Here is a 26,707-nt window from a genome sequence, read left to right as displayed (position 1 = left end):
AAGATCTGAGTTGGACATTGGCTTTGGGGAGCAGAGGTAATATTGGAAGGCACAGGAGCAGTGAGGTCCCGGAGGAGGACGTGGCCTGAATAGACGAGGAACGTGGACCTCCCCCATTCCAGGAGGTGGGGTTCAACCTGTGTCACTGCTCTGAGTGGGGGGAGTATGGTCTGTCTGGCAGGACACCTTGGCCCCTTTCCGGGAACGAAGCCGCCTCCCCGCAGAGCCCTAAGCCCCGGGAGGAATGGCTGCTAAAAGCCATCTCTCCCTCAAGGCGATGCCGCCATTACTAGGGTTGTGCCCCATGGACTCTCTGTCTTCTATGCTTTCAAATTTTACAGTCCTCGAGGGCCAGCAACCCATTTTTGGTGCTCACCTGTTCTCCAAAGTGCAGTAAGAACAGTGTGAGGACACGCTATAAATAGTGACAGATAATAGTACTCTTTTTAATCAGCACTTTCAAGAGGCAAAAGTTCAGGCTGCTGCCCTGCCCTAAATTCTCCTGAGCCAACACTCATTTTTAAAACTCCCATTTTGGTCTTAGAAGCAGGTCAGTGTTTTCTTCTCGCGGCCTATAGTAATAATATTCTTAGCGAAAGTACTACTGCCTCTAGTGTCTCTCTCGGTTGGATTATCTGTTGTTTGGCTTTCGTTAAAGAACACGTGCCCTTCACGCACACTCTCTCTCACCCTTGGTGTCACAGCCATAGGAGACGACCTAGCGTCAGAGGCGCTTAGGGAAGTACATCTCTTTGGAAACCTCCCCAAAATATAGTTGGACTTTAAAAGTAGAGTAAGCAGCTTTTTTTTCCCACTATGAAGTCTGAAAGGAACACTGAGAACAGATAGGTCTGGAATGGCCTTGAATTGGTCCAGAAAATTGAAATACGTCACAGAGATCATGGAAAATAGTAGCCTTCCCCTCTCCTGGGTTGCCCCAGGGTAAGATTCTTGTCTGTTCTACAAGCATTTTCCTTTATATTTGAGACCAAGGATTTTTCAAATATAAAAGCATCCCGCTCTGGCATAAAGATTATTTTGAGATGAAGCAACTGAAAACAAACAAACAAAAAACAGACACAGGAGGAATTTTCCACGTTCCCCCCATCTGCTGAAAGAGGCACACTTTTCCTTTTGCACAGCTGTCCCCTCCCCTCCCCTATATCAAGGGGAAGAGAACAATCTATACAAGAGACAGAGAAGTCTGTATAAACAAATCTGACTAAAAAACCCTCCTAAATACATAGTTCTCCCATGTATAGGTGCCCAAAACCCTTTTCTTTTGACTGGTCACTTCCCCACAATTTATCACTCATTGTTTAAGAGTGTTTAAAAATAAACTTATTATTTTTTTAAGATATATTTTTATTTATACAAGAACTGGGGTACAGATCAGAGGTGTGGGAGGGTGAGAGGATTCACCAGAGACAGAGCGGAGAACAGAACAGGCAGACAGACCGAAGACACTGCTGAGGGGAGCAGCGGGCATGACGGGAGAGGTCTGCCACGCCGTGTGGGTTTCTCCCTGGCCAGCCAGGAATCAAACCTGCACTGCAGAAGCTGCAGACAGCTTCACAGCACTGCGCTCAACCCGCTGCACCACCAAGGAGGCCCTGCACATAAACTTAAAAAAGAAAATTTGTGTGCTTTTGTCAGTTTAATTTGCAGGCCCCAGGAATGAATATAAGAGAGCAGTGGAAAAGTTTTCCTCCCCAGCAGCTATGTTCTTAAAGTGGGAAAATTTTTAGATTACATAAAATTCTGACTTGTCCTTACTTTCCACAAACACTTATTCTTTTTCTTTCTTCCTTTCTTCTTCTTCTCTCTGTCTCTCTCTCTTTTTTTTTGGTTCTGTTGCTCAAACACATCTACATAATGAGAGGCATGGGAGCATAGCCTCTGTCTACTCAGACAGTTACTGTGCTCAGTCTAGATGCCATGCTAAAGTCTTCACGTGCATTTTCTCACTAACTCTAGTAGCCCTATGAGGAAGGTATACCGTGGTTATCCGTAATTGTTGAATTAATCCATTAACCAAACCCCGTCTTGCACTTGTAGGAACTGAGACCCATCAAGGGGATGTTTCTTATCCAAAGGCAAGCAGCGAGTTAGTGGCGGGGTAGACAGGGCTAAGTGTATGTTGGGCAACACTTAAGCTCATAATTTCTCTATGTTTGTAAATATGGATTTATTTAAGTTTAGGGTCTATACATTCTCTGAATGGCTTTATAAAAGATTTTTTTATTGAGTTACCATTGCCAGGCAATAAAATGCAAGAATCTTAAGTATACACCTGGAGGAGTTTGACATCTGTGGCTAGTCTGCCTTGTAATGTTATAGTGGCGATCAGTTGCACTTAATGGTAACACCTATTTATTGACAGCCACCGGGCACCACTTGCAGGAAGTGTAAGCCTGCTCACGAGCCAAGGTCTAGTGAAAGAGGCCATGATTTGCTCGTTGTGATGGCACCACCAGCATTTTCTTGGCTTGTGTGGCTGGCGTCATATTAACCTCTGAAGGGAATCTTTTGAGATTAACCTCTGGGAACATCTACAGTATGTTTATATCTGACTTAAAAACAAATGTCATGAATGTGCTGTGTCATACAGTTCACTTCTGACAACAGCAGACAGTGGAATTGTGACTGTGTGTGTATGTCCATCAGGCTGGACCCCCGAGAAAGTTAGGGAGTGGTCTGTGTGCTTGCTTGCCCCTGTGCTCTCTCCAGCTACCACTACCGACCCGCTCTGGCTAGCCTCCCCCTCCTGAGCTGCCACCAGCCTCCTATACAGGAGGAACGCCCTGGGGGGTGATGACTCACCTCGGATATTTGAAGCACTTTCCTGACAGCCCCCAAGGGCTGATTGACTTTCATTCATTCATTCCTCATTCAGCAAAACCCACTGAGCTTATTATCTAGTGAGAGAGGCAGGTGTTACTCAAACACCCTTTCTGTGATTCTAGTCTGGGGTGGGAGGTGGATCAGGAAGAAGAAGGAGTTTGGAGAGAACATGGCCAGATCCTGAGATGAAGCTCAGCAAACTGAAGGAATGGAGCAAAGTCAGGTGGCTGATGGAGCAGGACAGGTGCCAGACCAGACCGAGGGCAGGTGGTAAACGTGACAGTAATGAAGTTAAGAGGACATGAGCGGGGTGAAGACGTGGGACCACACCCACTCTCCCCTCAGCACCTGTGAGTTCTGCCTGTGTCCGAGCCACACTGGCGCTGCCACTGTGCTTTCCTTCCTGTGAGGTCCAGGTACCTCATCCTTGTTTCTCTGCCCCACTAGAAGCTCTAGGAGGCATCTTAGGGCTAGCGCCTTGTACCTTCCTCAGAGGTGCTCAGTAACTGTTCATGGGAAGGAGTGGAAAAATTTCAATTCACACACAATTTTTTTCTTATTAAGCTTTTTATTTGGAGAGGATTGTAGGTCCAGAGGTGATGGTAAGAAAGACCTCTGACTCCAGCGCTGCCACCCTGTCGCTCCAGGGCAGCCTCTCCATCACAGCCAGGAGGGCCAGGAGACAAGACGCTGTCTGGATCCCGGTTCTCTCCCCCGTGGAGGTGCCGTCCTCCTCGACCCCAGACGAGACACAGGCCGGCTGTATCTCTCAGGACCCCTCTTGCGGTGCTTTTATAACCACTCCCACCTCCCTATTCCTTCCATAATTTTGTCATTTCAAGAATGTTCTATAAATGGAGGCATACCACTTGTGACCTTTTAGGCGGGCTTTTTCACTCAGCATGATTCCCTGGAGAGTCGTCCAGTCTGTTCCTTCCAAGTGGTGTGGGGTCGTGTGGACAGACCACTGTTGGCATAGCCGGCCTCTGCCAGGGCTTCTGGGCCTTCTCCAGCTTGGGGCTATTTTGAAGAAAGTGGGACATGGGTGTGAGATTTTTATGAATATACATTTTCATTTCTCTGGGATAAATGCCCAACAGTATAGTGGGTCACATAGTAGTTGTGTGTTTAATTGTATGAGAAGCCGCAGAGGTAACCATTTATTCATGACTCATTTAGTCAACAAATATTTACTGAGTGGCCTGCTATGAACCAGGTACTCTGTAGAAGTGAGGGGCCTTTATTTAGTGGCTACTATGTGTCCAATGCTGCACCAAGCCCCTGGTGATCTTTCCGTCCTCCCATGGAGACAGACAGCATTACAGGGCCAGGTTACAGATGAGGATACAGACGCAGAGAGGCTGAGTTGCTTGCCTGAGGTCACGAAGCTAGTGAGCCATGGCGCCGAGATTCCAATCGAGCATGTCTGTCTGCTCTGTGCCTGGGGACCTTGCTGAGGGACAGCAACTGAAAATCCTGGTACAAGGAACACATAGTACTGTCCCCAGAAGCACAGTAGGGGAGCAGGGAGCTGTCTGCAGATTTATAAGAATCAAGGCGCTGGATTTCTGGGAACCCTTGCACTCTAGAAATCTTCCTGCTTACTTCCTACTCCCTGGGGTCTGAAAGCCCTTCAAAAGAGGACAAAAGTCTTCCATTTATTTTATCGTTAGAAATTAACATATCACATTCTGACTTTCTGTGTCACTGTCTTCAGGAGAGACTAGTCCCTTAAGTGTGATAAGCTATTCCAGGGCCTGCCATGAGGAGGCCCTTGGCTCCCTTCAAGCCACATTTGTAGTCTGGCACATTTTATACCTCTCTGTCCCTCAAATAAGCTGTTCCCTTTCATCTGATTACTATCTGCTTATCCGGGGTCTGAGGCATTGTCCTGAAGCCGTTGACATTGAACTTCACCTTCTATAGGCTTCTGAAAAACTGCCCATTGCTTCTCACCATTTCTCCTTGCTGATCCAGGCAGAATCCCCATTCTTGCTCTTGACCTTAACCCTCAGGACTGGAAATAACTGAGGCTGGTTGAGTGGGGTCCAACCAGTTATTAGGGTTGACTTGAGGGTCATCACTCAAGTCTGGGTCTGTTGAGCAGCCCATTGAGTTTGGCTGCCCCTTGAGTTTCCCCTGGCTCCATTCCCCTTATTCAGTTTCCATAAATTTGACTTGGGGGGAGGGGGCACCATGCTTCCTGGGAATGTGACGTGTAAGTATCTAGAGGCATTTTTTCTAGGCTCTGTGTGGAGAAGAGCTGGTCATCTCTGTTCTCCACCCAGGTCATACTTAGAGATTTAACATGCAAGTCCTCAGCTCTGTCCATGCTGCCAAGCCTGACCCAGCACCCTCATGCATTAATTCACTAAGACAGAGGCTTTGTATTTCGAGCAGGGGTGGGGCGGTGGTGGGGGAGGCTCATGTGAGGAACTCTGCTTCATTTTTGCACCGACCCTGTTCTGGGGACAAGTATTTCCTGGGGTTAAGTATTTTCTAGTGAGGCTGTGCTGTCAAGGAGTCCTGAGCTGGGGTGTAGTCGTGAGCCCCGGCCCTTAGGGGCCTGTCCCTGGACACCAGGGCCCCTTTTTTGCTACAGGAAGAAAAAAATGATATTTAAAACTCTTTAAAAAGGTAATAATCGTGTATGCAGAACTCCCCTTGCCAGGCCTCACACAGAATTCACACTATTCATAAGAGCAATAATAATAGCTAGCTAACACCCACTGAGTATCGCTTTCATGTGATTAACTCTTGGTAGGATAAACTTTGATTGGCTTTTCTTAATTATTCTTTATGACCCTGTTAGGTAGGCAGTACTGGGGACCATATTTTATACACGAGGGACCTGAGGTGAAACCCCCACCCCTGCCACACACGTGCCCTTAGGGGCTGGAATCACACTTGCTCCCATCGTGGAAACTTTGGTCAAGGCCGGTCCTTCCTCACTGAAGTGCTCCAGAGTGGCTAACAGGTTTCCTAAGGATTCCAGAGTCATCTAGGAGAGCAGTGCTTTTTTAAGTGTTGTCTATGGAGCTCCTTAGAATGCCTGCGGCTGCTTGTGAAGAGCAGACATGCTGAATCACCAGCTCTGGGAATGGGGCCAGGGAATCTGCATTTTCAGAAAGCACCCAGGGATTCTGGTGAACACCCCGTCTAGCTGATAAACACCACTATCCAGTGTTTTCTTTGGCAGACGAGTCACAGTTTATGTGTAGGCCTGCAACCAACAGCAGTCTGCGGGTTGGCAAACTTCCTACAAAGGCCAGGGACTAAATAGTTTGGGCTTGGGGGCCCTCCAGGGGTCTGTTGCAAGTACTGAACTCCGAAGGCAGAATGGAAAAACAGGCAGACATTCTATAAGCAAAGGGCTGGCTGTGTTCCAATAAAATTTTTTCAAAAAGAGGCCGTGGGGCCGTAGTCTGCTGACCCCCGTGGCACTTCCTTGGTATGACCTGTGTGGGCATTTCGGGGCCAAACCTCCTTCGCGTTGCAGCTTCTGTCCTCTGGGTCCTCAGAGCCTTTCTCCTTCAGCCTGTAGATGAAGAAAGAGAGTGAGAGTCACTCATGAGAAATGCTTCTGGGTGAGGTATGGAAGAGGGCCCCATTTTTTCAACCTCACTTCTAAACTTCTGTTGTCTGGAGTCTAGAGCAGAATGATTTCTTAGACCGCTGAGGCCCTTGGTCTCTAGACCTCTCTGTCCTCTTATCTCTGCTTAAAGCCCATCCGGTTTTGCCTGGGCTGCTCTCTTCCCCAGTCCCTGCCCAGGGCAGCCTGTAGGCAGTGCCTGCTGACTGGTCTGGGAAGCACCAGTCCCTCGCTCGGGACACAGGCTCAGCAGGTACAGGGGCACTTTCTAAATGACTGCAGGTGTGAGTCTTACCGAGTTTTTGCTCCTCTACCAGGCAGAGCTCTGCCTTTCCAGCCTGTGAGAGCCATTTCCTCACTGGCTGCTACCCACCTACAAAGCTAGGGCCACGTGGCTTAGGTCGTTGCCATGACAGCACCTCTGCAAGGTACTGATTTCCGTGTTAGCTCAGGTAACACCGCGGCTTTACCAGGTGAACCCAAGTTCTAGGTGATTAACACAGCTACATGTTTACTTCTCGCTGTCATCGTGCTCTGATGCAGATGTTTGGCATCATTCAGAGCCCCCGTTTGCCCCATCTCAGCCTGCTGCCCATGAGGAAGGAAAGAGAGTGCCTTCCACTGGATGTTTCTGAAAGTGTCCCGGTCACTCAGCCCACCTTCTCTGGGCCAGAGTGCAGGCACCTGGTGCCCCTGAGTGCAGGGAGGCCCGGGCCATCGTCCTGAGGCAAGGCCAGAGGGAAAGAGAAGCGGCTTTGGTGAGCAGGTAGCAGGATTTGCCTCCTGGGCTAGGACCGTGGGACCAGCCTCTCACCCAGGAGGCAGTCAGCAGGCAGCCCACCGAGCTGCTCCAGGTGCCACAGGCGGTAGCTAATGAGAGTCAAGGGATGTGCAGATACCTGCATCGATGCAACAGCCACTGTGCGTCCTCTCTGTGCCAGGCACGGGCCAGACACTAGGCCCTGGGGAACAAAGCTGCTCTGGATGACCCCCACTCATATCCTCAGGGCCTGGTGCCAGGGGGTCAGAGAGCCTGGGGAGGGTTTGCGTGCTCCCGCAGCCCCAGATATGCACCCGTAGAGCTGAGCCTGGCTCCCGCCATTAGCAGGCTCACCCTCTCCGCAGTGCATTAGATAAAATGTCATTAGAGGGGAGAAAGGGCGCCAATAGCAGATGTTCTGTTTCTATCGCTCCTGGTTGTTGCATAGGATGTTGTTTCCCTCCGGGAGGCTTCCAAGGGGGTGGCTGCTCCAGGACACGGGGTTGTCATCTCTCCTGTGTTGGTTTCTGGCTGTCGGCAAAGTTGGAGGCTGGCACTGTTTTAGGACCCCCTCAGTGGTGCGAGGGGCAGCCCAGGGAAGGGCCCAGAGTCCAGCACCCTCGCTCTTTTCATGTCCCTGGCCTTTGGAGTCAGAAGCTGCTGCCGCTGTTGATGATTGGCCATTGGCCTGAGTGGCTGCGGTCTGGGCAGACACAGGCCTGGGGTCCATCCCTGGCCCTGGCGTGTATGCTCTGTGCACGATCTCTGTCCTAGAGCTTGGACACTCTCGCTGGGCCCCACTGTCCCTCGATAACTCAGGGTATCACAAAGCTCTGGAGACTGCTGTGTGGGGCAACGGTAATGTGCCCCAGGAGGGTTTTCAAGACAGGCGAAGAAGTGGGCATGGAGGACATATGGAACACAGACCAGAACAGGCCGTGGAGGGCAGGGTTCATTCGCTTTGAGAGGTTTTTGGGTCAAAAGCCCCGTCACCAGAGGCAGGAAGGTAGCATGGGTAACATCTGGACACCCTGCCAAGCTGCATCTGTTAATGTGCTGCACCTTTTCAGCTAAAGAAGTGAGGATCACAAAAGGTTAAGTTTCTCACATAAGATTAATTCAGCCGTCTCTGTGAAATGGTGGAAGCCGAATACCATTAGGCTCTGTAATCTCATTTTTCTCAGGCTGTCTTTCCCGGGGCCCGTCAAAGAGTGTCCTGGCAGAGCCAGTTCTGTGGCACTGCCCGCGGGCTCGGGCTCTTTCTTGATGTGCCAAGATGGTTGTCATTGAGAAAACGTAGCCTGCCTTGGAAGGAAGGATGAAAAGGTACTAAATGCACCTTTCTTTGCATGGTAGAGCCCAAATATTTTGGAGACCTTAAACATGCAATTCCTGTGTGATTTTATTTTCCATGTGTTATCTGAGTTATTTGCATGACATATGAGAACAAAAACTTGGTAAAATGGTTTGTATCGGCAGATCTGCGATGCTTACTCAGGCTCAGGGTCCGGAGCAGACTAGCCCGTCGGTAAGACGTGTCTCTAGAGTTGTCATTATGCATACAGGATGCAAATACAAGAACCATGTTGCCCTTGTTTTAATTGCTTTTCAACAACATCTGTGATTTTTTTAATTTAAATCTTTTTGGGGGGTGGAGGGAGGAGGTGGGAAAGTATTAGCTACCGCTATGCAAAAAGCTAAATATACTTGGATGTTAGGTTTTTAGATTTTGTTAGTCCTGGGTTTTTGTGTTTTTTTTTTTTTTTTTTTGATTGCCATTCTTGGGGGGTGGGCCGGGGGGGAGTGTGGACTTACCAGGATTTTGCAGTTTTTCTTTCTTTCCATTTGAAGTTTTGTTTTTCCTATAGAGCATCCAATAATGCTGGTTATTTTGATGGTGAATATTTGGGACAAAGAGGCTCTCTTAAATGAAAGGTAATGCAAGCTTTGTCCCTTGCCTCAAGTTTACTGCAAAGGGCTGCTATCCCCTTTGGTTATCAGAAATGAAATTATAAACCACCAGTAGCCATGGAAATTTCAATCGATTCCAAATGACTAAATATTTAATTCGATCATTGCCTATACTTCCAGGGATGACGCGGTGTTTTTCTTTTTACTGAGGGCTCCAGGAAAGTCAGGCTCTGCCATGGCTGCTGAGAACTGTGTCTATTGCGAGGAGGCTCCCCTGCAGTGAGGAGCTGGGGCCAGCCTGCTCCTCGCAGCCCTGGTTGCAAATGGTAGTCGATTTTTGCAGAAGGTTTGTGGCCAGATCGCTATGTATTATACTGATGAAGCATTTTTGTTCCAGCTCTGTCTCGGAAGACCTAGGCTGTAGACGTGGGGATTTCAGTAGGAAACATTATGGATCTGTGGAGCTGGTAAGTTTACACTGTCTGTGCCGTGGTGGTACATTGATTTAGATGTAGAGAGGGTCGCCAAGCTCATCAGATCTTTTGTTTTACATTTGCCGTTAGAACTTGTGGGTACGGTATAAGGACTGGATGGGAATAAATTACAATCGAAAGGCTATGATAATCTGAGCATCTCTGTTTGTTTTCATTGTTACGTACTTTTAATCTGTGTCTTACAGTTTGTTAAAAATATGTTGTGGCTTGGTGTTTTTCTCTGTTAATGATGTCTATAATTAAATAAAATAATTTATGAAGTAAGAGAGTTAGCATTTGGGTTTTATATTATCTTGTTCCCAAAAGTTCACAATTCTGGATTTTGAGGTTTAAATATTATTGAAATACATATTCTGATTTCCTAGATATGTGATAGGAATGACAATATTTATGAGATATTTTCTTTCTGTTAAAAATATTTTGGTTGGATTAGATAAATGACTGTAATAGATGATAGATATCTGGGATGAAGATAACCTTTTTCTTTAGTGAGAGACATTGGTTTTTATGTTATGATTTTTAAAAATAGTATTCTTTCATTTGAAATGAAGCATAATGAAGACATGTAATAGCCTCAGTTTTTAAAGACAGAATTGTGATTTTTCCCCCTGACTGTAGGGAAATTTGAACAAATTTATAGGAAGATATGCTCATAAAATCCTCTTGATTATTATTTAATATCATTGAAATACTAAATTAGCTATTTCTATTTACAAAAAAAATTATTTACTTGGATTCTTTATATTATATGAATAACCCCCAATAATAGAAGCTGCATTCTCGTAGTGTATAAGTAGCAAAACAATTTATCCCAGAGTTGTGTGCCAGTAACATCCAACTTGAATTCAAGCACATATTACAGACTTGACTGTGTACCTGGCCCAGGACTGAGTATTCCTGAAAATATAAAATAAAAGATTCCGCCCTTGTTCTTAAGGAGCTTACTGGCCTCCTACTGGGCAGATAAGGTGCATACCTGTCTAAAGAATGAATTTAGTCACATAAAAGACATTGATTGGCCCCAGCCAGTGCCTGTGGTGTCCGCCAGTCCCAGTGACAGCTCACCAACTCTGCCCACCGCCTCTCCCAAATGAGTGTGTGCGTAACTATAATTCAGGGTGGGAATTGATCAGTCTTGTGAGACATACACTGTTGAAAAAGGGAGGGAGTGACCCATTCTATCCAGAGTCAGCTTGTCCTGCGTGTTGTGGAGGCCCCACCACCCAGATTCTCTGTGAACCTCTCTGAACCCCAGTGGTGCTCACAAGCCTGTGATCTGAGCTCATTCCTGTTTCCTCCTTTACTGGTTGTGTGGTCTTGGACTTCTCTGGCCTCAGCCTTCCTACCCATGGAATGGGGGTTTTAACACCACCTACCTCACAGGGTGGTGAGCAGGAGTAAATGAGACGCCACGCGCGGGCGATACCACCTGTCGCGGTAAGGGTGAAATCTGGCGGCAAGGTCCAGCTTGGATGCTCTGAACCGGATCTAAGAAGCAGCGCCAAGCCCTCAGACACCGCGAGAGAGGTGATTGCCTGAGACCACATAGATGTGAAGGATGAGCCCGTGCACACGTGTGGGAATCACGCTGTCAGACGGGCTTGAGAGCAGTGGCTGTCCTACTTGGGGGCCTGAGTCGGCTGGAGTCCATGTAAACCCACCGCCAGGCCCCTGGCGCCAGAGTGTCAATCAGCAGTTCTTGGGCTACCCGGAATTTGCTTTTCTAACAAGTTCCAGACGCTGTTGATGCGGCAGGTCCCAGGACCTCAATGGAAGAAACCCCGCCTTTGAGACACCCCCCTCCCTCCAGGCAGGGGCCAGCTGTCCTGGCCTGGCATGGAGGCTCATGGAGAAGTGGGCTCATGGTCCACTTGTTCATGTTTCTTCTCTGGGGGAGGCGAGAGGGAGGGAAGGAGGGCGGGGTAGGTTATAATTGACTTCTAAATATATTATAAAGTCAAAGGTTAATATATTTTGACATTCCAAGTACAACTTTCGCCTTGCAGCAACTGTTTGCATCTCCATCCGGTGCCTTCCGGCCTTTTTAGCTCTAAAGGTCATCTCCATGTGGTTGCCATCGAATGCTAGATCTCACTTTGCATTCCTCATTTTTCATTTACCTGTGTTTGATAGATGTCTTCTTGTTGCCAAAGTCTTCGAGTTATTGTTTTAATTGGTGTGTGAGAGTCCACATCTGTGTAACAGTGTCCCCCCGCCCCCCTTTTATAAAATTAGGCTGTTTCTAGTTTTCCTGTATTAGAAATGATACATGCCCACAGTTGATGGTTGGGGAAACAGAATGAGGCACTTTTGCTCTCAAAGGAGCTCTTGAAATTCTGACTTTGGTGTTCTAAGGAAGGAGATACTTTGTCTCCCCTCTGAACAATTACTAAATTCAGAAGTTTTGTGGTTTGTGTTCATTGAAAATGAATTTAATGTTTCTTATATCTGGTTTGCTAAATGTTTCTGGAAACCCAATAAATCGTGGGCATCTTGGATCTCAGATGTTGTAGAGGGCCACCCCGGATTCTCTAAGATGGAAATTTTAGCATGAACTTCTGGCCTCGAGCAAATGATGTGGAAGCCCTTGTGAAGAGCTAAACAAGGACGTTCAGATCAGTAAAGAGAGCAAATTTAGGGGTTTAGTTAGCTTCTTGGTTTAAATTGGGTGTAAATGTGGTGAGAATGTGGAAGTGCAGGATTTTACCTGCTCCTGGAAGAACTTCTCAGCCCTCATAACATAACTGTGTATTGGAGGCCCCTCCCCATGTGTCAGACCCCCTGCCAAGCATGAGGGGAAAGCAGGGAGCAGCCCAGTTTTTCTGCTCTTGTGGAGCTATAGTATGTTTAGAGACCAACTGCTCACACTTTAATCTCTGGGGATGGGGGTGTGCCTTCGCTGGGTCCCTGCTGTGAGGTCCCCATCTTCATGGGGGGGGGTCCTTGTGTTGCAAGGAACAGAGGTGCACCCAGTGCTGCTCAACTGTACATAGTCACTCACTGGAAGGATGTGGGTGAATCTCACAGAAACGATGAGCAGGACGCGCCCCTATGTGCTCGTTCCTCCCTGCTCCCTAGATTTCTCAGCTGTGCTTTGCTCCGCATGTCTCTTCCATGCATGTCTTCTCTCTGCAGGCCAATTGCACCCTGACCTCTCTCTAGACCGTTTTCCCAGTTTTGGTAGTTTTTCCATGCTTTATTTTTTTTTTTGTAGTAAAATATCCACAACATAATATTTACTATTTTTGGATGTACAATTCCGGGCCTTGAGTACCTAACACTGTTTCCCAGCCATCACCTCATCCTTCAGGACATTTTCATCACCTCAAACAGAAACTGCGTATAACTGTTAAACAATAATCCCCCCAGTTTCCCTCTGCCCAGTCTCTGGTAACCTTTATTCTCTATGAATTTCCCTATTCTGGGAACCTCATAGAAGTAGAATGATATAATTGTCCTTCTGTATCCACTTTATTTCCCTTAGCTTAGTATTTTCAAGGTTCATCCATGTTAGAGCACATACCTAAGTCTCATTCCTTTTTAGGGCTTAATAGTATTCCTCAGGTGTATAGGCCACATTTCATTTCTCCATTTATCTATCAATAGACACTTCTGTTGTCCCTGCTCTCAATTCTTTTGGGTTTATTAACTAGGAGTGGGAATTGCTGGGTCATAGGGTGGTTCTACTTTTATCTTTTTGAGGAGCTTTCAGGCTTGTTTCCACAGTGGCTGCACCTTTTAACTTTTCCACCAGCAATGCACAAGGGTTCCAGTTTCTCTGCATTCCTACTAACACTTATTTTCCTTTGTTTCAATAGCCCTCCTAGAAGGTGTGAAATAGTACCTCACGGATGCTTTGATTTGTCTTTCAGTAGTGATGAAGAATGTTGGCATCTTTTTACATGTTTATTGGCCATTTTCCTATCTTCTTTGGAGATATGGTATTCAAGTCCTTGTCCATTTTCACTTGGGCCCTTTGCTTTGTTGTTGAGTAGTCGAATTTCTTTGTATATTCTGGATATGACCACCTTAGCAATTTGCGAATATTTTCCCCTGTATTGTAGGCTGTCTTTTTACTCTTTCTGACAAAGTCCTTTGATCCAAGGTTTTAATTTCCGTGAAGTCCCAATTACCTGTTTTCCTGTGCTTTTAGTGTTCTATTTGAGACGTCATTACCAAATCCAATGTCTTGAAAATTATCTCTCATGTTTTCTTCTAAGAGTTTTATTATTGTAGCTTTTATGCTTATGTCTTTGATCCATTTTGAGTTAATTTTTGTGTAGGTATAAGGTCAGGGTTCAACGCCATTCTTTTGCACCTGGATATCCAGTTTTCCCAGCACCATTTGCTGAAGGCTGTCCTTTCCCCATGGAATGATCTTGGCATCTTTGTTGGTTGACCACATGTGCAAAGGTTCCTTTCTGGGCTTTTTCTTACATCCCATGGAGTCTGGGCATCGGATATTATGGTGGAGTAATGTTTTAAAATTTTGACAACACAATGTCTTTGCTTTCTTAAAATCTTTCACTGCACTTTGAAACCAAACATTTTACAAAGTCCTGCAAGAACCTGCCTAACTCTATTCTACCTTCCTCTTCTACCTTCTCCCATTTCATCTTTCCGTACAGCTGAATAGTATTCTTTTGCATACAGTAAACCACATCTTTTTTATCCAGCCCTCTATCATAGGGGACACTTAGGTTGCTTCCAAATGCAAATGCTGCAATAAACATTGTGGAGCATATAATTTTTCAAGTTGATGATTTTGTGTTCTTTGGATAGATGCCCAAAAGTAAGATTGCTGGATCATATGGTATTTCCATTTTTAGTTTTTTAATGTAAGTCCAGAACACTCTCCAAAATAGCTTAACCAACTTACATTCCCGCCAACAAAGTAACAGGCTTCTTCTTTCTCTGTAGCTTCTCCAGCACTCATTGCTGGAGGTCCTTTTGATGAGGTGTGAGATGGTAGCCCACAATGGTTTTGACTTACATCTCCTTTATTAAAAATGCTGATGGGCAGTTTTTTTCATATACCCATTGGCCTTCTATACACCCCAACCCCAACCTCCATGGTCTCACAGCTTCATTGCCCACCACAGTCTGTTCATTCTTGGGTCCTAATTCCAGATTCCAGATACACTGGTTCCTCTGTGTTCGAGGCAGTGAGACCATGTGGTATAAACACAGGTTCCCAGACTCATTGCTCAGCGAAAGGATTATCTCTGGAAGGGAGGTGCATGCACTGAGCAGGAACCCCTATATATGTCTCTAACATGCCCTCAATAGACTAAATGGTTTAAAAACGCAAACTGAAAGCATCTGCTAGTGGACTATTATCTCTGGCACTCTTTTAATCCCATCAACAAGGATATATATAGATTATAAGCTCCCTTATAATAGGAGTCACAGCTTTTTATTTACCAGCGTAGTCCTAGTAGCAGGCACAATGTTTAGCATTAGTTACTTAGTAAATATGGATACAGTGAATGGTTCGATTTGGTGAAATTAGAGTTTAGCCCATCACGATAAAGGAAAGGAAAAACAAGTCTCTTTGATTCTCCCCACCCCATATAGTTAAATTCATTAGTTTGCAGTGCATTCCAGCTAAAATGTATCCATTTTTCTTCTTGATGAATTGAAAGTCTGGCCTCTCCTGGCAGCATTGCAAGTCAGGCTCTGCTATTACACCAAGGACCATTCTTCATCACTTTATATTGAAATCTGTCAGGAAAAGCATGAGATTGTTTGTAGCTTTTATTGATTTTTTTCCTTGGCCTTTGCCTCAACTGCTAAGAAACTGATGTGCTATGAATGATAAATGCTGTGGGCACAATAAAGACCCCTCCCCTGTCTGGCCCAGCGGCCCACCCTCCTGTAACCCTGCACCTTGGCATTTGTGGGCAAGCCACGATCTGCAGGTTATGTCACGTCAGGCTGGAACAGGGTATGGGTTTGGTCATTCCCTTTTCATCAGTATCTTAGTGACTCAGACCTGCACTTGGATGAGCTGCAGGCTCCCCGCTGTCCAGAAAAGAAACGCAAAAATGCTCCTCCACAGCCAGTAGTGTGGATTTGTGTCATGAACTCAGGGAGGCCTCAAAGACATCTGGCTGCACTGTTCATCAAAAGAACAGTTTGCCATGCACTTGGTTGGCCTCTGCAGGTTTGAACCTTTGAGGCTGTGACTGTCTGAGGACTCTTGAAGTCTGATGTGTAGTAATTTGTATTTTGACTCAGGCACAACTTTGAATCATGCCTGTGGGGCTGTGCAGGAAGATGACGAACCACGGCTGATGAATGATTCAGCTGTGGTCGAGCGCCCGAGCCCCGCGCACGCTTGCTCTCTATCGGTGTTGAGTCGTTTTTGTTTTTCTGGGCATTTTATAGGAGAAATTGCTTTCTACATGGCCTTACCAAATTGAGAGTTAAGTGAAGGTTCCAACATATTTCCTTCGGGAACATCAAAACATCAAGCCTTCTACACTCTACAACTAAAATCCTAATTTTGGAAAATATTCTCTAATATGAAACTGGCTTGTTCGAAGTCTTATAAAGACATTTTATTCATTTAGGTACCTCAAGGCACAGCATTTGTCTTGGAGCATTCACTAGTCAGAAACAGGATCTCAGCTGTGGGTGTTTTCTGGATGTTTTTGCTGCCTTCGTGAGTGATTGGTAATTGCTCCCTTTGGACCTTCTCCAGTTTAAAATTATTGCCACCATTTTCTGTGATGTAGAACTTTGAGATTCAATCATATAGTTATTGATGCAGTAGAGTGAAACCAGAAATATTTTATGATTGTTGTTTCATTATTATTATTATTATTATTATTATTATTAGTTTCAACATTTATTGACTGCTTACTATGTACCAGTCACTGAAGTGCATTTACTTATTTAATTCTCACAAACAACAGTGGACAATAGATATATTTGATCACGTTGATATGGAATGGATTCTCCAGAGAGGTTCCAAGGCAGCGAGGGTGGAAGTGACATTTCAGCCCAGAGCCACACAGCCCAGACTGTCCGACTCCCTGTGCTCTGGCAGCCCTGCTGCTTACAGACTGCTTCTAAGGACCTGGAGGGGAGAGCAAGCACCTTTGCTCTTAGTCAGTAGCAGAGTAGCCCTACTTTAGATCTAGTGCAAACCTGTAATTTCAACCTCTCTTTTCTTAACAAAGCTTGGTTTTTAAGAGAATGTTCATAAGAATTAGCCAGAGATGAGCATGCTCTGACATTTAGTTCCTAGAACGAATCCGCCACAAGAAGGCCAGAAGCTCTCGACTTGCCTTTCTTGGCCCTCTGGGCTTGCTTGTCCTGATCTGGGCCTTGGCATGCTGCCTTGGATGGCACGATGGACGGGGCGGAAGAGCCCGTGAACCTGGATGAATGTGTGCCACTCGCTCTTGAGGATTCGCACAGCAAATCCATATGAGGACCTATACGAAAGTGCCTCAGGACCAGATAGTCACAGGCTTTTCCTGAGAAAAAAGTCACAGGCAATTCCTGCTTTTGTCATTAGCTGCTAGGAAGTGGAAATCCTGCAGCCACCCAGGCTCTTTCCTCGGCATTGGCCTTTAGGAAGCTCAGAACGCCATTATGACTGCCTTCTAACACACCTGACAGGGCTTTAGAACATGCATGCTGACCTGATTCTTTTCAGTGTATATTCCACACCAATTTCCCCTTGCACTGAGTTTGCTCTGTGTCTGATTTTATCCTTTAAGTAAGATATATTGCAATAAGTTGCTTTAATCTTAAAAAAAAAAAAAAAAGCATAAGCAAAAAAGAAAAAAGCTTTCTTTGATGGCAGACCCTCTGCTCCGAACCCCCCTTTATGGCAGTCTGGTTTCTAGAACTGTTAGCTCTTGAGTCTCCCCTACCCTGCCTCATCTAATGTGGTTCTAGACCCTGTCTTCCCAGGCTTAACAGCACTTGAACAGTGAGACTTAGCCCCGCCTGACCCCTTATTTGGTGACCTTCTTCAGCACCAACCTCATGTTTGTGGTATGGAGCTGGGGCCCAAATCTCTACCAAACCTACTAGCTACCCAGCCTGCTAGCCCCATCACTAGAGCACTAGCTAAGTCCTCCAAATGTATCCGGGCAGAGTCAGGCCAGGCAACACCACTTACGTGATCTTGGGCACCAGTGTGTCTTCCCATCAAAAATATATTCTGTTACACACTTTTGTGTACTGTGCTCTGTTGTAGCAAAAATGCTTTTAAACTCCATCAAAAATAGATGTATACCTTCATGTATTCATGGAAGAACAGAAGCATTTTCGACTTTCTTTAAGTTGCTTTGTAAGAAAACGTGTTTACTTCTGAATGCATGCAAGTCTGCAGCCAAAATTGTACTATTTGATGGCCATGAACACACATGAGAGTTTGGCTGTCCCTCTTCCTTCCTTTAGTGCTGTTGGAGTTGAAAAGGGATTTTATCTTTTTGCCCACACCCTTCCAGCACTGGACTCTGAATGCTCAGAGCTTTTTTTCAGGCCCTCAGAATCGTCTAGCCTTCATAACTAATTAACTGCTGCCCGGGGGTCACCCTGGGGCAAATTTCCATGGGGCTGCATTGTGGAGAGCATTTGGGACTTCCTTCAGCTCCCTCAGTGCTGCTGAGCTGAGCCCCCCGCCCTCCTGCTTGCTCCTGTTTAGGCCAATCCCTATGGTACTCCACCATTCCACGCCACAGGCTGGAGTTGCTTCTCACGCTCTTTGTAAGAGAGGGTAGCAGTGTCTTCTAAAAGTTGCTTCCCATTGCCCCTCACGAGGTGAAGTTAGGGAAAGTCAGGCCCCCAAATCCAGCTCAGGCTTCCAGGACTCAGCCAAAAAGGCTGTTTCACAGCCCTGCTGGTGCCGCCGAACCACGTGGATATTCTTATTTTTTATTGACCGAGTTTACCCATTTAATTAAAGCAATTATTTTGGGTTCCTGTATGTGTAAGGAAAGGGATTGTGTGCTTTCTTGGCCTCGGCTTTTTAATTGGCCTATTGTGGTTATCACCGTGTGGGGGTCTTTAAAATACAGCCTCACACTGTGTTTGCTTAATAGATGTGAAGGCTTGTTGGTTACTTTGGGAGAACATTTCAGCCACTCTCTCAGCTCTCCTTTTCATCTCTGTGATAGCTCTGCATTTCCCTCCTGAATTCCTTCTTTGGATGCGTCTCCTTCTTGCTCATCTCTACCCTGCTCTTGCCAAGGTCCGGGAACCAAATCTAGTCGATGTTTCTAATCTTTATCTTCTGAGGAGGCTGTTCTGGTTCAGGGGCTAGTTCCCCCAATCCGTCCCCCCCGGCCCCCGGGCCCCTTCCGCATCAGTGCCTCTGCTCTTACTCCTCCCTGCCTCCCTGCTTCACCTGCTGGGGTCTTCTGGGGATTCCTTGTCTTCTGCCTGGCCCTGACATTTTGATGCTCCTAAGGTTCTGCCTCAGACACTCTTCTCATTCTACCTGCTCTTTCTGAGTGATCCTCCCTCCCCCAGGGCTACATCTGAACAATGTGGGGGTTAAGGATGCTGACCCCTAAGCAGTTGAAATTCCACACATAATGACTCCCCAATATTTAACTAATAACCTGCTGTTGACCATAAGCCTTGTCAATAACATAAAGGTCAATTAACATGTATTTTGCCTGTTATGTGTGTATGTACTGTACTCTTACAATAAAGTAAGTCAGAAGAAAGAAAATGGCTGTTAGGAGAATCATAAGAAAATTGTAAAAAAAGATACCCTTCTGGCATCGTACTGTTCATCCACACCAGAAGTTAACATCATCTGTTTCCCAGGAAGGCTGTTATTGTTGAACTCGCACAGTTCAATCCTGCGTTCTCCAAGAAACATCTGTATGTGTGTGTGGGTGTGTGGAGACACATACGTGTGTATGCACAACTGGAAATTTCACATCTCCCTGATGAGCTGTAGACCCCGTTATCCCCATTTTACCTCAGATGAGGTTCTGGGGGCTCAGAGAGACCAAGCAACCTGCCCAGGGTCACACAGCCAGTTCATTGTAGAGCTCGTCCCCCGTGTTCACACAGCAGGGTGCACTTTCCGAGCACCCCCCTTGCTGTTGTTACAGGGAGCTCCAGTGCCCCTCAAAATTGTCTTGTGCATAAAAATCACTTGAGGATTATGTTTAAATTCAGGCCTGACTCTGTCTGGAGTGAGGGTAGCGGTGTACCTTTTCTGCAGGCTCCGGTGCTGCCGGCGGCCCTCCTCCGCCTGCGCGCCTCCTTCCCTCCCCTGAGGAGAGTAGGACGTGGCAGGGGTGTTCGTGCCTCTGGGCTCCCTCTTCCATGTGACATGTGTGTCATTTCCTCTTTCTCCAGCTCTGGCACATTCCCTTGCCTTCCCTGGCCTCGCAGAGACTCCGCTCAGCGTGTCTGAGCAGATCACACCCAGAGTCCTCAGCTGTAACTTCCCTGAGTCTGGGGGCTTAGGATCTTTAATGTTCTAAAGATATTTCCCAACGCACAGCTCTGTCAGCCTCACCTTCATCCCTGCAAGCAAGTATGCAAGTAACGACAGCAGAACAGCAAAGCATCAGCCTCTTTGGCTTATGGAATGAAGGAGGAACTCGTTAGTGTGACCCTCAGGCCTTCTGCAGCCTGGCGCTCCCGGGCACCTTAACTCTCCAGGCCACGACTGCATTCCCAGGTCAGGCTTCTTTGTGTCCCCCAATTCCTAGAACGCCCGGACGTGGGCGCTGCCAGGGCATCCCCTGCCGCCTTCCCAGTTCTCGTGGAGGAAGGTCAACTTTCACACTGGACAGCTGTCGTGTCTTACACTGTCATTTGTGGGCATTTCTTACCTCCTCCTTTTTTTTGTTGGCTCCCCAAGGACGCTTAGCTCACTGCCAGATGCCGCCTATCAGCTAGAAGATCAGTCTTTATTGAAAATCCATGTCTGAAAAATTCTTTTTTTCCCTCCTTAAATTGTTTATGTCACTGCCCAGTCACTGTGTGCATGCGTGTGCATGTGTGTGCGTGTTTGTGCGTATGTGTGCTCTCCAGTATACTTTTAAACATTTTTCAGATTATAAAAGGAATACAGGCTTGTTACAGGCAATCTGAAATATACTAAGAAGCACAGGGGAATTAGATTCCTCTGTAATCCTACCACCTACAGATAATCACCGTGAAGATTTAATGTCTGTCTCTTTTGTAATTACATTTATATGTAAACTGGGTTATATGTAAAATGGGTTGTGCTTTATTTAAAAGCAAAGTGTAACCTTTTTGAAGATCTAGATGCTCTTTATAAACACTGCTCTCTCTTCCCAACCTTACCTATCTGTTTCTTTGCATCTGATTGCATCAGCCTCTCAAACAGTCAGACATCCTTGTCCCAGAGTTCTAGATACATCTTCCAGGATGTGGGTATCTTTTCTCAGTAATTACATATTTGAGAATGTCTTGAGTTTTGCCTTCCACAGCAATTCAGAAATTCAAATTTCTGAATTATCACCCTTTTCTCTCAAAAAACTTCACCAGTTTTGATCTGTTATTATATTAATTTCCTGCCATAACTAATTACCACAAACAGCTCTGGAATCTGAAGCCAGGATGCCTGCAGGGTGCTGCCCCCTCTCCAGAGGTTCTGAGGGGAAATCCATCTTTGCCACTTGCAGCTTCTGGGGTTGCCAGCAGCCTCCATGTTCCCTTGGCTTGTGGTGGCATCACCCCAGCCTTTGCTCCTCTCACCTGGCCCCTCCCTGCATCTTTGTGTGTTCCCCTCTTTTCTCTTATAAATACTCTAGTTGCTGGAGCCCCCCAAACCCAATGTGGCCTCCTCTTAATGAATCTGCACAGATCCTCTCAGCAAGTAAGGGCACATTCTGAGGTTCTAGGTAGACATGAACTTGGGGGACACTATCCAATCCAGTACAATTATTTTCTGCCCTTTAGTGTTCCCAAGAGGTCTGAGGCCATTTAATTAGTTTTCTTTCTTGGTAACCTTGGATGCCTAGATTTTTCTCATCTTTTTTCTATACATTTATTTATTTAAAAAAAAATGTGCCCCATGATTTCTCTGCATTTTTCTTTTCATTAATTTTACTACCACATCTCTGTGAGTCAGGTCTTTAGTCAGAGGCACATATTTTCTAATGCTGTATTTTGATTATTGCTCACTTCCTACTCTCCCCGCCATAGGAAGGAAGATTTTTTTCTTCGTCTTCCCTAACTATCTTTTTTATTACTTTCATTTTATTCTGTTCCTTTTCATTCTGAGAAAGCATCTGAAATGATGAACCTGTCACTGTTTCTGTTTTCTACAACTAAGATTTTGTTTCCCTCCTCCAACAAGGATTTTAATCCCACGTTTGTGTTTTTTTGGTCTTCTCTTTCACCTCACCCCCTCCCACAAGCTTTATACACTTTTTGCCAAAATCACTGTCTGTTTGCGGATGATTGCTTTTCAAAAATTTTATTTTGATTTTATAGCAAAAGGTGCTTCCTCAGGATCATAGGTAGCTTTTTTATTTTTGTAGCTTTCATGTTGGTTCTTTTCCCTTTTTACAAAGTCTTCAAACAAAAACAAAGAGCTCTGCAGACGTGTGTTTTCCAACAGACAGAATGTAGACCTGGCCCAGGGCCCTCACTGTCATTTCGGGAACTGCAGCTTCTCAGCTACTTGGTGCTGTGCAGAGCTCCCTGGTCAATTTCCAGCATCTCCTTGGTGTTTATCTTGTAAAGCTCTGCCCGGCTGAGATAGGATGTTTTCTGTGCCTGGCTTCTGGCTGCTCCAGCCAGCAGCTCCGGAGTTTATATATATCTCAGGGCTTCGGGGACTACAGGTAGCAGTCCAGTTGGAAGAAGAATATTGAAGTAATGTTTGCTTAGCTCTTTATATAAGCTTGAGAAAATGCCATCTGTGTAGACTGAAGAATGGAATGGGGATCATGAAGGTTAAATCTTTTGCCCCCCCCCCAATGTCTTTGGTGCAGCCTGCTGCCTGACATGTCAGCAAGACTCCCCTCCCCAAGATGCTCCACCACCAGGGTTCCTCTGCCTGCCTCCCCTGCCTGCCCACCTCCCCATCTATGGCACTTTGCTTGCTTTCTCCCTCTCCTTCCCCACTTCCTGCCCGGTGTTTTCTTGGAGTGAAAAAGAAGTGACCTGCCCATGCAGTCCCTGTGCAGTGAAAGGACACCTCCTGATGTTTGACAATGATTCTTCACGCGACCCCATGTCTCTGAACCAGAATGAGATCATTGGGGGAAGAATAAAGCACCCCCCAACTTTCTAATGCTGGCCACAGATTTGCAACAAATTCAGTAACCACATTTCTGGGTGCTTCTTCACTGGCCATTCACATCTCATCTGCCAGGTGGGCAGGCTAACGAATTGTCATGTTTTGTGCTGAATCTTCATGGGTATCTTATTGAGACGTGGGCTATCAGGGTCTGCTATTCAGACATTTTAATAGGGAAACCAAGACAGACATATTTATGAGATGAAGCGTTAGATGACAGTACTGAGCCCCACTTGCCTGACATGTCTTAGTGAAATGGTAGGGTTGTCAACTCTTAGACGAAAGGATGTTTCTGGAATGGTGACTGGGTGATTGACAGGTCGGGACAAGGTGGGAATATAATGCAGAGTGGAAAAGGAATGGATAAAAGATTTGGGGTGTGAGATAAAGGTCTAGCATGAGCCTGTTGTGGGCCTGGTCAGATGAAAAATTTTATCTGAACCTAGAAGAGGGAGAGTGAGCATGTACCTGGAAGGAGGTGACTGAGAGCTGGAACTTGGCTTGGGGGCATGAGAAGTCGGCAGTCCCCAAGATCTGAGTGTTGAGAATTATAGGGCTGAAAGGATTAACCACGTCTAGATTCTCAGAGAGAACATGTACCAGAAAGAGCCAGAGTGGGTCATACTCGATATGCTTTGAGGACAAATTGAGGCTAATGTGGGCGAGGGCATGTGGGGCTCTTAGATGGCTGGGGCGTGAAGTCAAGTAGAGCGTTAGATTTGAGCCGGCAGAAGGACATGACCTCAAATGTCAGGTCAGTCTTCATGAGAGAGGTTGAGTTTGCTGAGGATAGTAGTCGATGATGATGATGATGGTGATGATGATGATAAATATTTGCGCCCAAATCTGAGGACTTGGTGGTTCTCTCTCGGCTAATCTACCCAAACTTGGGAGTTCTCACTTGGCTGGGGCTCAGCTCTCCAGTAGCTCAGCCTCCCAAATCTTTTTCCTGTCCCCTGACATGGGCAGGATAGGGAGGAGGAAGAGGACATCTCCTTGGTCCTGTACCCCACATTTTATAGGCAGTGGAAGTGAGTGGAAATGGTGAGGGGCCCAGAACTCTCCAGCAGGGATGGCTCAGTTTACCCACAGTTCAGCCTTCTCCCCATTCCTTTGTTGATGGAAATACTAAATTTTCTCTTATCCCTCTGAACAATAATTCCTAAGTCAGGGTTGTGTGTGTGTGTGTGTGTGTGTGTATAAGAAAAAGAGAAGAAAGAGGTTGATTTTCATATACAGAATCAACCAGGTCTTCTTGACCAGTAGTTGTAGTTTTAAAAAATCTGCTTATGTTGGAAATCATTTCCCAAAGGTCCAGTGCACAGTTGCAATGATAACAATAAAACCTCCAGGTCCCCCAGGCAGAGCCGATCTGTCCAGCCTCTGACCTCCCGCAGCACCCCATTCTTGCTTCTGCTGTGGCATTTAACCAGGTTGTGTTGTGATTTATCTGTCAATATGTGTGTGTGTCTTGCTCCCACCAGGCTCTGTGCTCCTCCAGGGTGGGGATCACTTTGCATTTGTCTTTATAAGCCCAGCAGCTAGTGCAGGCTCTGAACAAATAGGTCCTCGACAATGTTTGCTAAATAGACAAAGGTTTAAACAGAGCTTCTAAGAGTTTAAATGCAGCATTAAAGTGATTCTTCACAACAACTAATAAAAATCAGAGCATTTATATTAATCATTATTATCATTTTGTTATTATATATTATGACATTTATTTTGCACTTCCCAAGTCCATGACCTATTGTAAGCTCATGACATATATTCTTATTGAATCCTCTCCACAAACTAGAAATGGCTATCATCACTGTCCCCATTTTAGAGATAAGGAAATGAAAATTTAGAAAGGAAAGATGAAGTGATTTGCCAAGTCTCACAGCTAATACATGTGAAATGAGATTTGAACCTGGGCACCAAAACCCACTCATAACCACTCATTTTAAAGAAAAGTGATGCAGAGGTGGAGAAAGAGCTGTGACATTATTTTTAAAGATACACTTTACATAAATTTTTGAGATTTTTTTCTATGTGAAAATACTATTTCTGTGATTTCTATACCTGAATGCCGTGTACACTGTCTGTGATAAACAGATAGCAGGGAATCCTCGTGCTGATTCAACACAGAAACAGACAGCAGCTTAAACAAGCAAGTAACTGGAGAAGCAGAGAGCCTCTTGTTTTTGAAAAATTATGTGTACCTATTAATTTAGCAAATATTCTCACTTAAATACCTATAATAATAAATAATGCCTTCGTTGTTTGATTGTTAATGAATCACATTTTATTCTTCCTGAGTTTTTTAATCAGTTAAACAAACAAATATTATTGATTTCATATTACTTTTTCCAGAAATAAAACAATGACTAAGATCCCTCTATAAATCCTTACTAGCTGTTGCTTGATCCATATGAGGAAATCATCTAAAATCCTATAATTAGGGCTTCCCTGGTGATGCAGGTGGTTGAGTGCCGCAGTATGAAGCTATCCACAGCCTCTGCAGCATGGGTTCTATCCCAGCTGGCTGGCGAGAATCCCACATGGCTCAGCAGACCTCCCCTGTCTCGCCCACTGCTCCCCTCAGCAGTGTATTTCATCAATCTGCTTGTTCTGTTTCCCGCTTTGTCTCTGGGGAATCCTCTCACCCTCCTGTGCATGTGGCCTGTACCCCAGTTCTTGTATAAATAAAAAATAAAATCTTAAATAAATAAATAAATAAAATCCTATAATTATAATTTGTAAATTCCTTCTGTTTATAATAATTTGTGTTTTATAAGTACCTATAATTATTATATTTGTGGAATGGTTGGATCTGTTTGTCCATGTACAGTAATATTTTTTAATTTGGTATTTTTCCTCCTAAGTTCTACTTTCTGATTTCATTATTCCTTCACCATTTTTCCCCGTCTTACCATGAACATTCTTAAGTGTGCCCTTCTTTTTCATCATAGTCTTATTGTATTTAATATGTGTCTCTTGCAGTTGTACTTCATTTACTTTCCCAATCCTTGAGTCTTTTTTCTTTTAATAAGAGAAAACCCATTTACATTCACTGAAATGTCTTGACTCTCCATTGACCTCGAGGAGGAGTTGCAGACTCTTTATCCCCTTCCTCATTTTAACCCTCTCCCTCACTCCAGCCTTCAGGCATACAGATCTTGATTGATCAGATTCACCAATGTCGCTGAACTCCTGGGTAGGCAGAACTTCATGTGTAATGTCCCCTTTGGGGTCCTTCCCCCCAGAAGTAAAAGAAAGGATCAGGGATGCTCCTGTGGAAGAGGAGGCTGACCAACTCCCTCTCTGATTCTGAAGTGGTCAGGTCTCAGACTGCCTTGCTCTCTACTTTGCATCCAAACTTTCCAAGCCAGTTCACCTTAAATAAAGGTATTCTATAGTTTCTAGCTCATCAGAAAAGATAGGTGGTCTAGGGAGCAAGTTGGTTATTCTTGGGGTCTCTACCCAAAAGATATCTTAATATCCATATTCCTCATATTTTCTCCCAGCTACATTCTGTGTTTTTGATAATCATTATTTATTCTTTGGGGGCATTTTCTTCTCGGTATCTAATTTCTGTTGCACTGTGGTCACTGCATTTCAAAGTTCAACAACCATGTTTTTATCTGAAAGCTGATCACAGATGGTTCCATTTTCATAAATCCAGTATCCTCCCAAATTATCACAATAATTAGAGACTGTCTAAAATTTCCTTGTTCTTTTTGCAATAAATGTGTTTCACAGAACATTTCCTCTGATATCTTGGGCCAGTTTCCACATTTAAATTATGGACTGGTTCTAGGCTCAGTATTTTTTTGCTGTTGTTCTTTCCTATAGAATGT

At 45.3% G+C, this 26,707-nt stretch overlaps 1 protein-coding gene across 4 annotated transcripts in view; it reads left to right on the top strand.

Annotated features, from left to right (window-relative positions):
* The window catches only part of GARNL3 (GTPase activating Rap/RanGAP domain like 3), a 122,661-nt gene that overhangs the window by 21,594 nt on the left and 74,360 nt on the right, over positions 1-26,707 (top strand). For all 4 annotated transcript variants that reach the window (XM_037491476.2, XM_054688778.1, XM_054688776.1 and 1 more), the window contains one exon: positions 9,505-9,574. In XM_037491476.2, coding sequence (XP_037347373.1) covers positions 9,505-9,574 — 70 coding nt within the window. The remainder of the gene's footprint in view (positions 1-9,504; positions 9,575-26,707) is intronic.

Source organism: Talpa occidentalis, unplaced genomic scaffold (assembly GCF_014898055.3).
Source record: "Talpa occidentalis isolate TD23 unplaced genomic scaffold, MPIMG_talOcc4v2.1 talOcc4.7, whole genome shotgun sequence".
Taxonomy (NCBI): domain Eukaryota; kingdom Metazoa; phylum Chordata; class Mammalia; order Eulipotyphla; family Talpidae; genus Talpa; species Talpa occidentalis.
The sequence above is the reverse complement of the archived record's forward strand: the minus strand, read 5'-3'. Positions and strand labels throughout refer to the sequence as shown.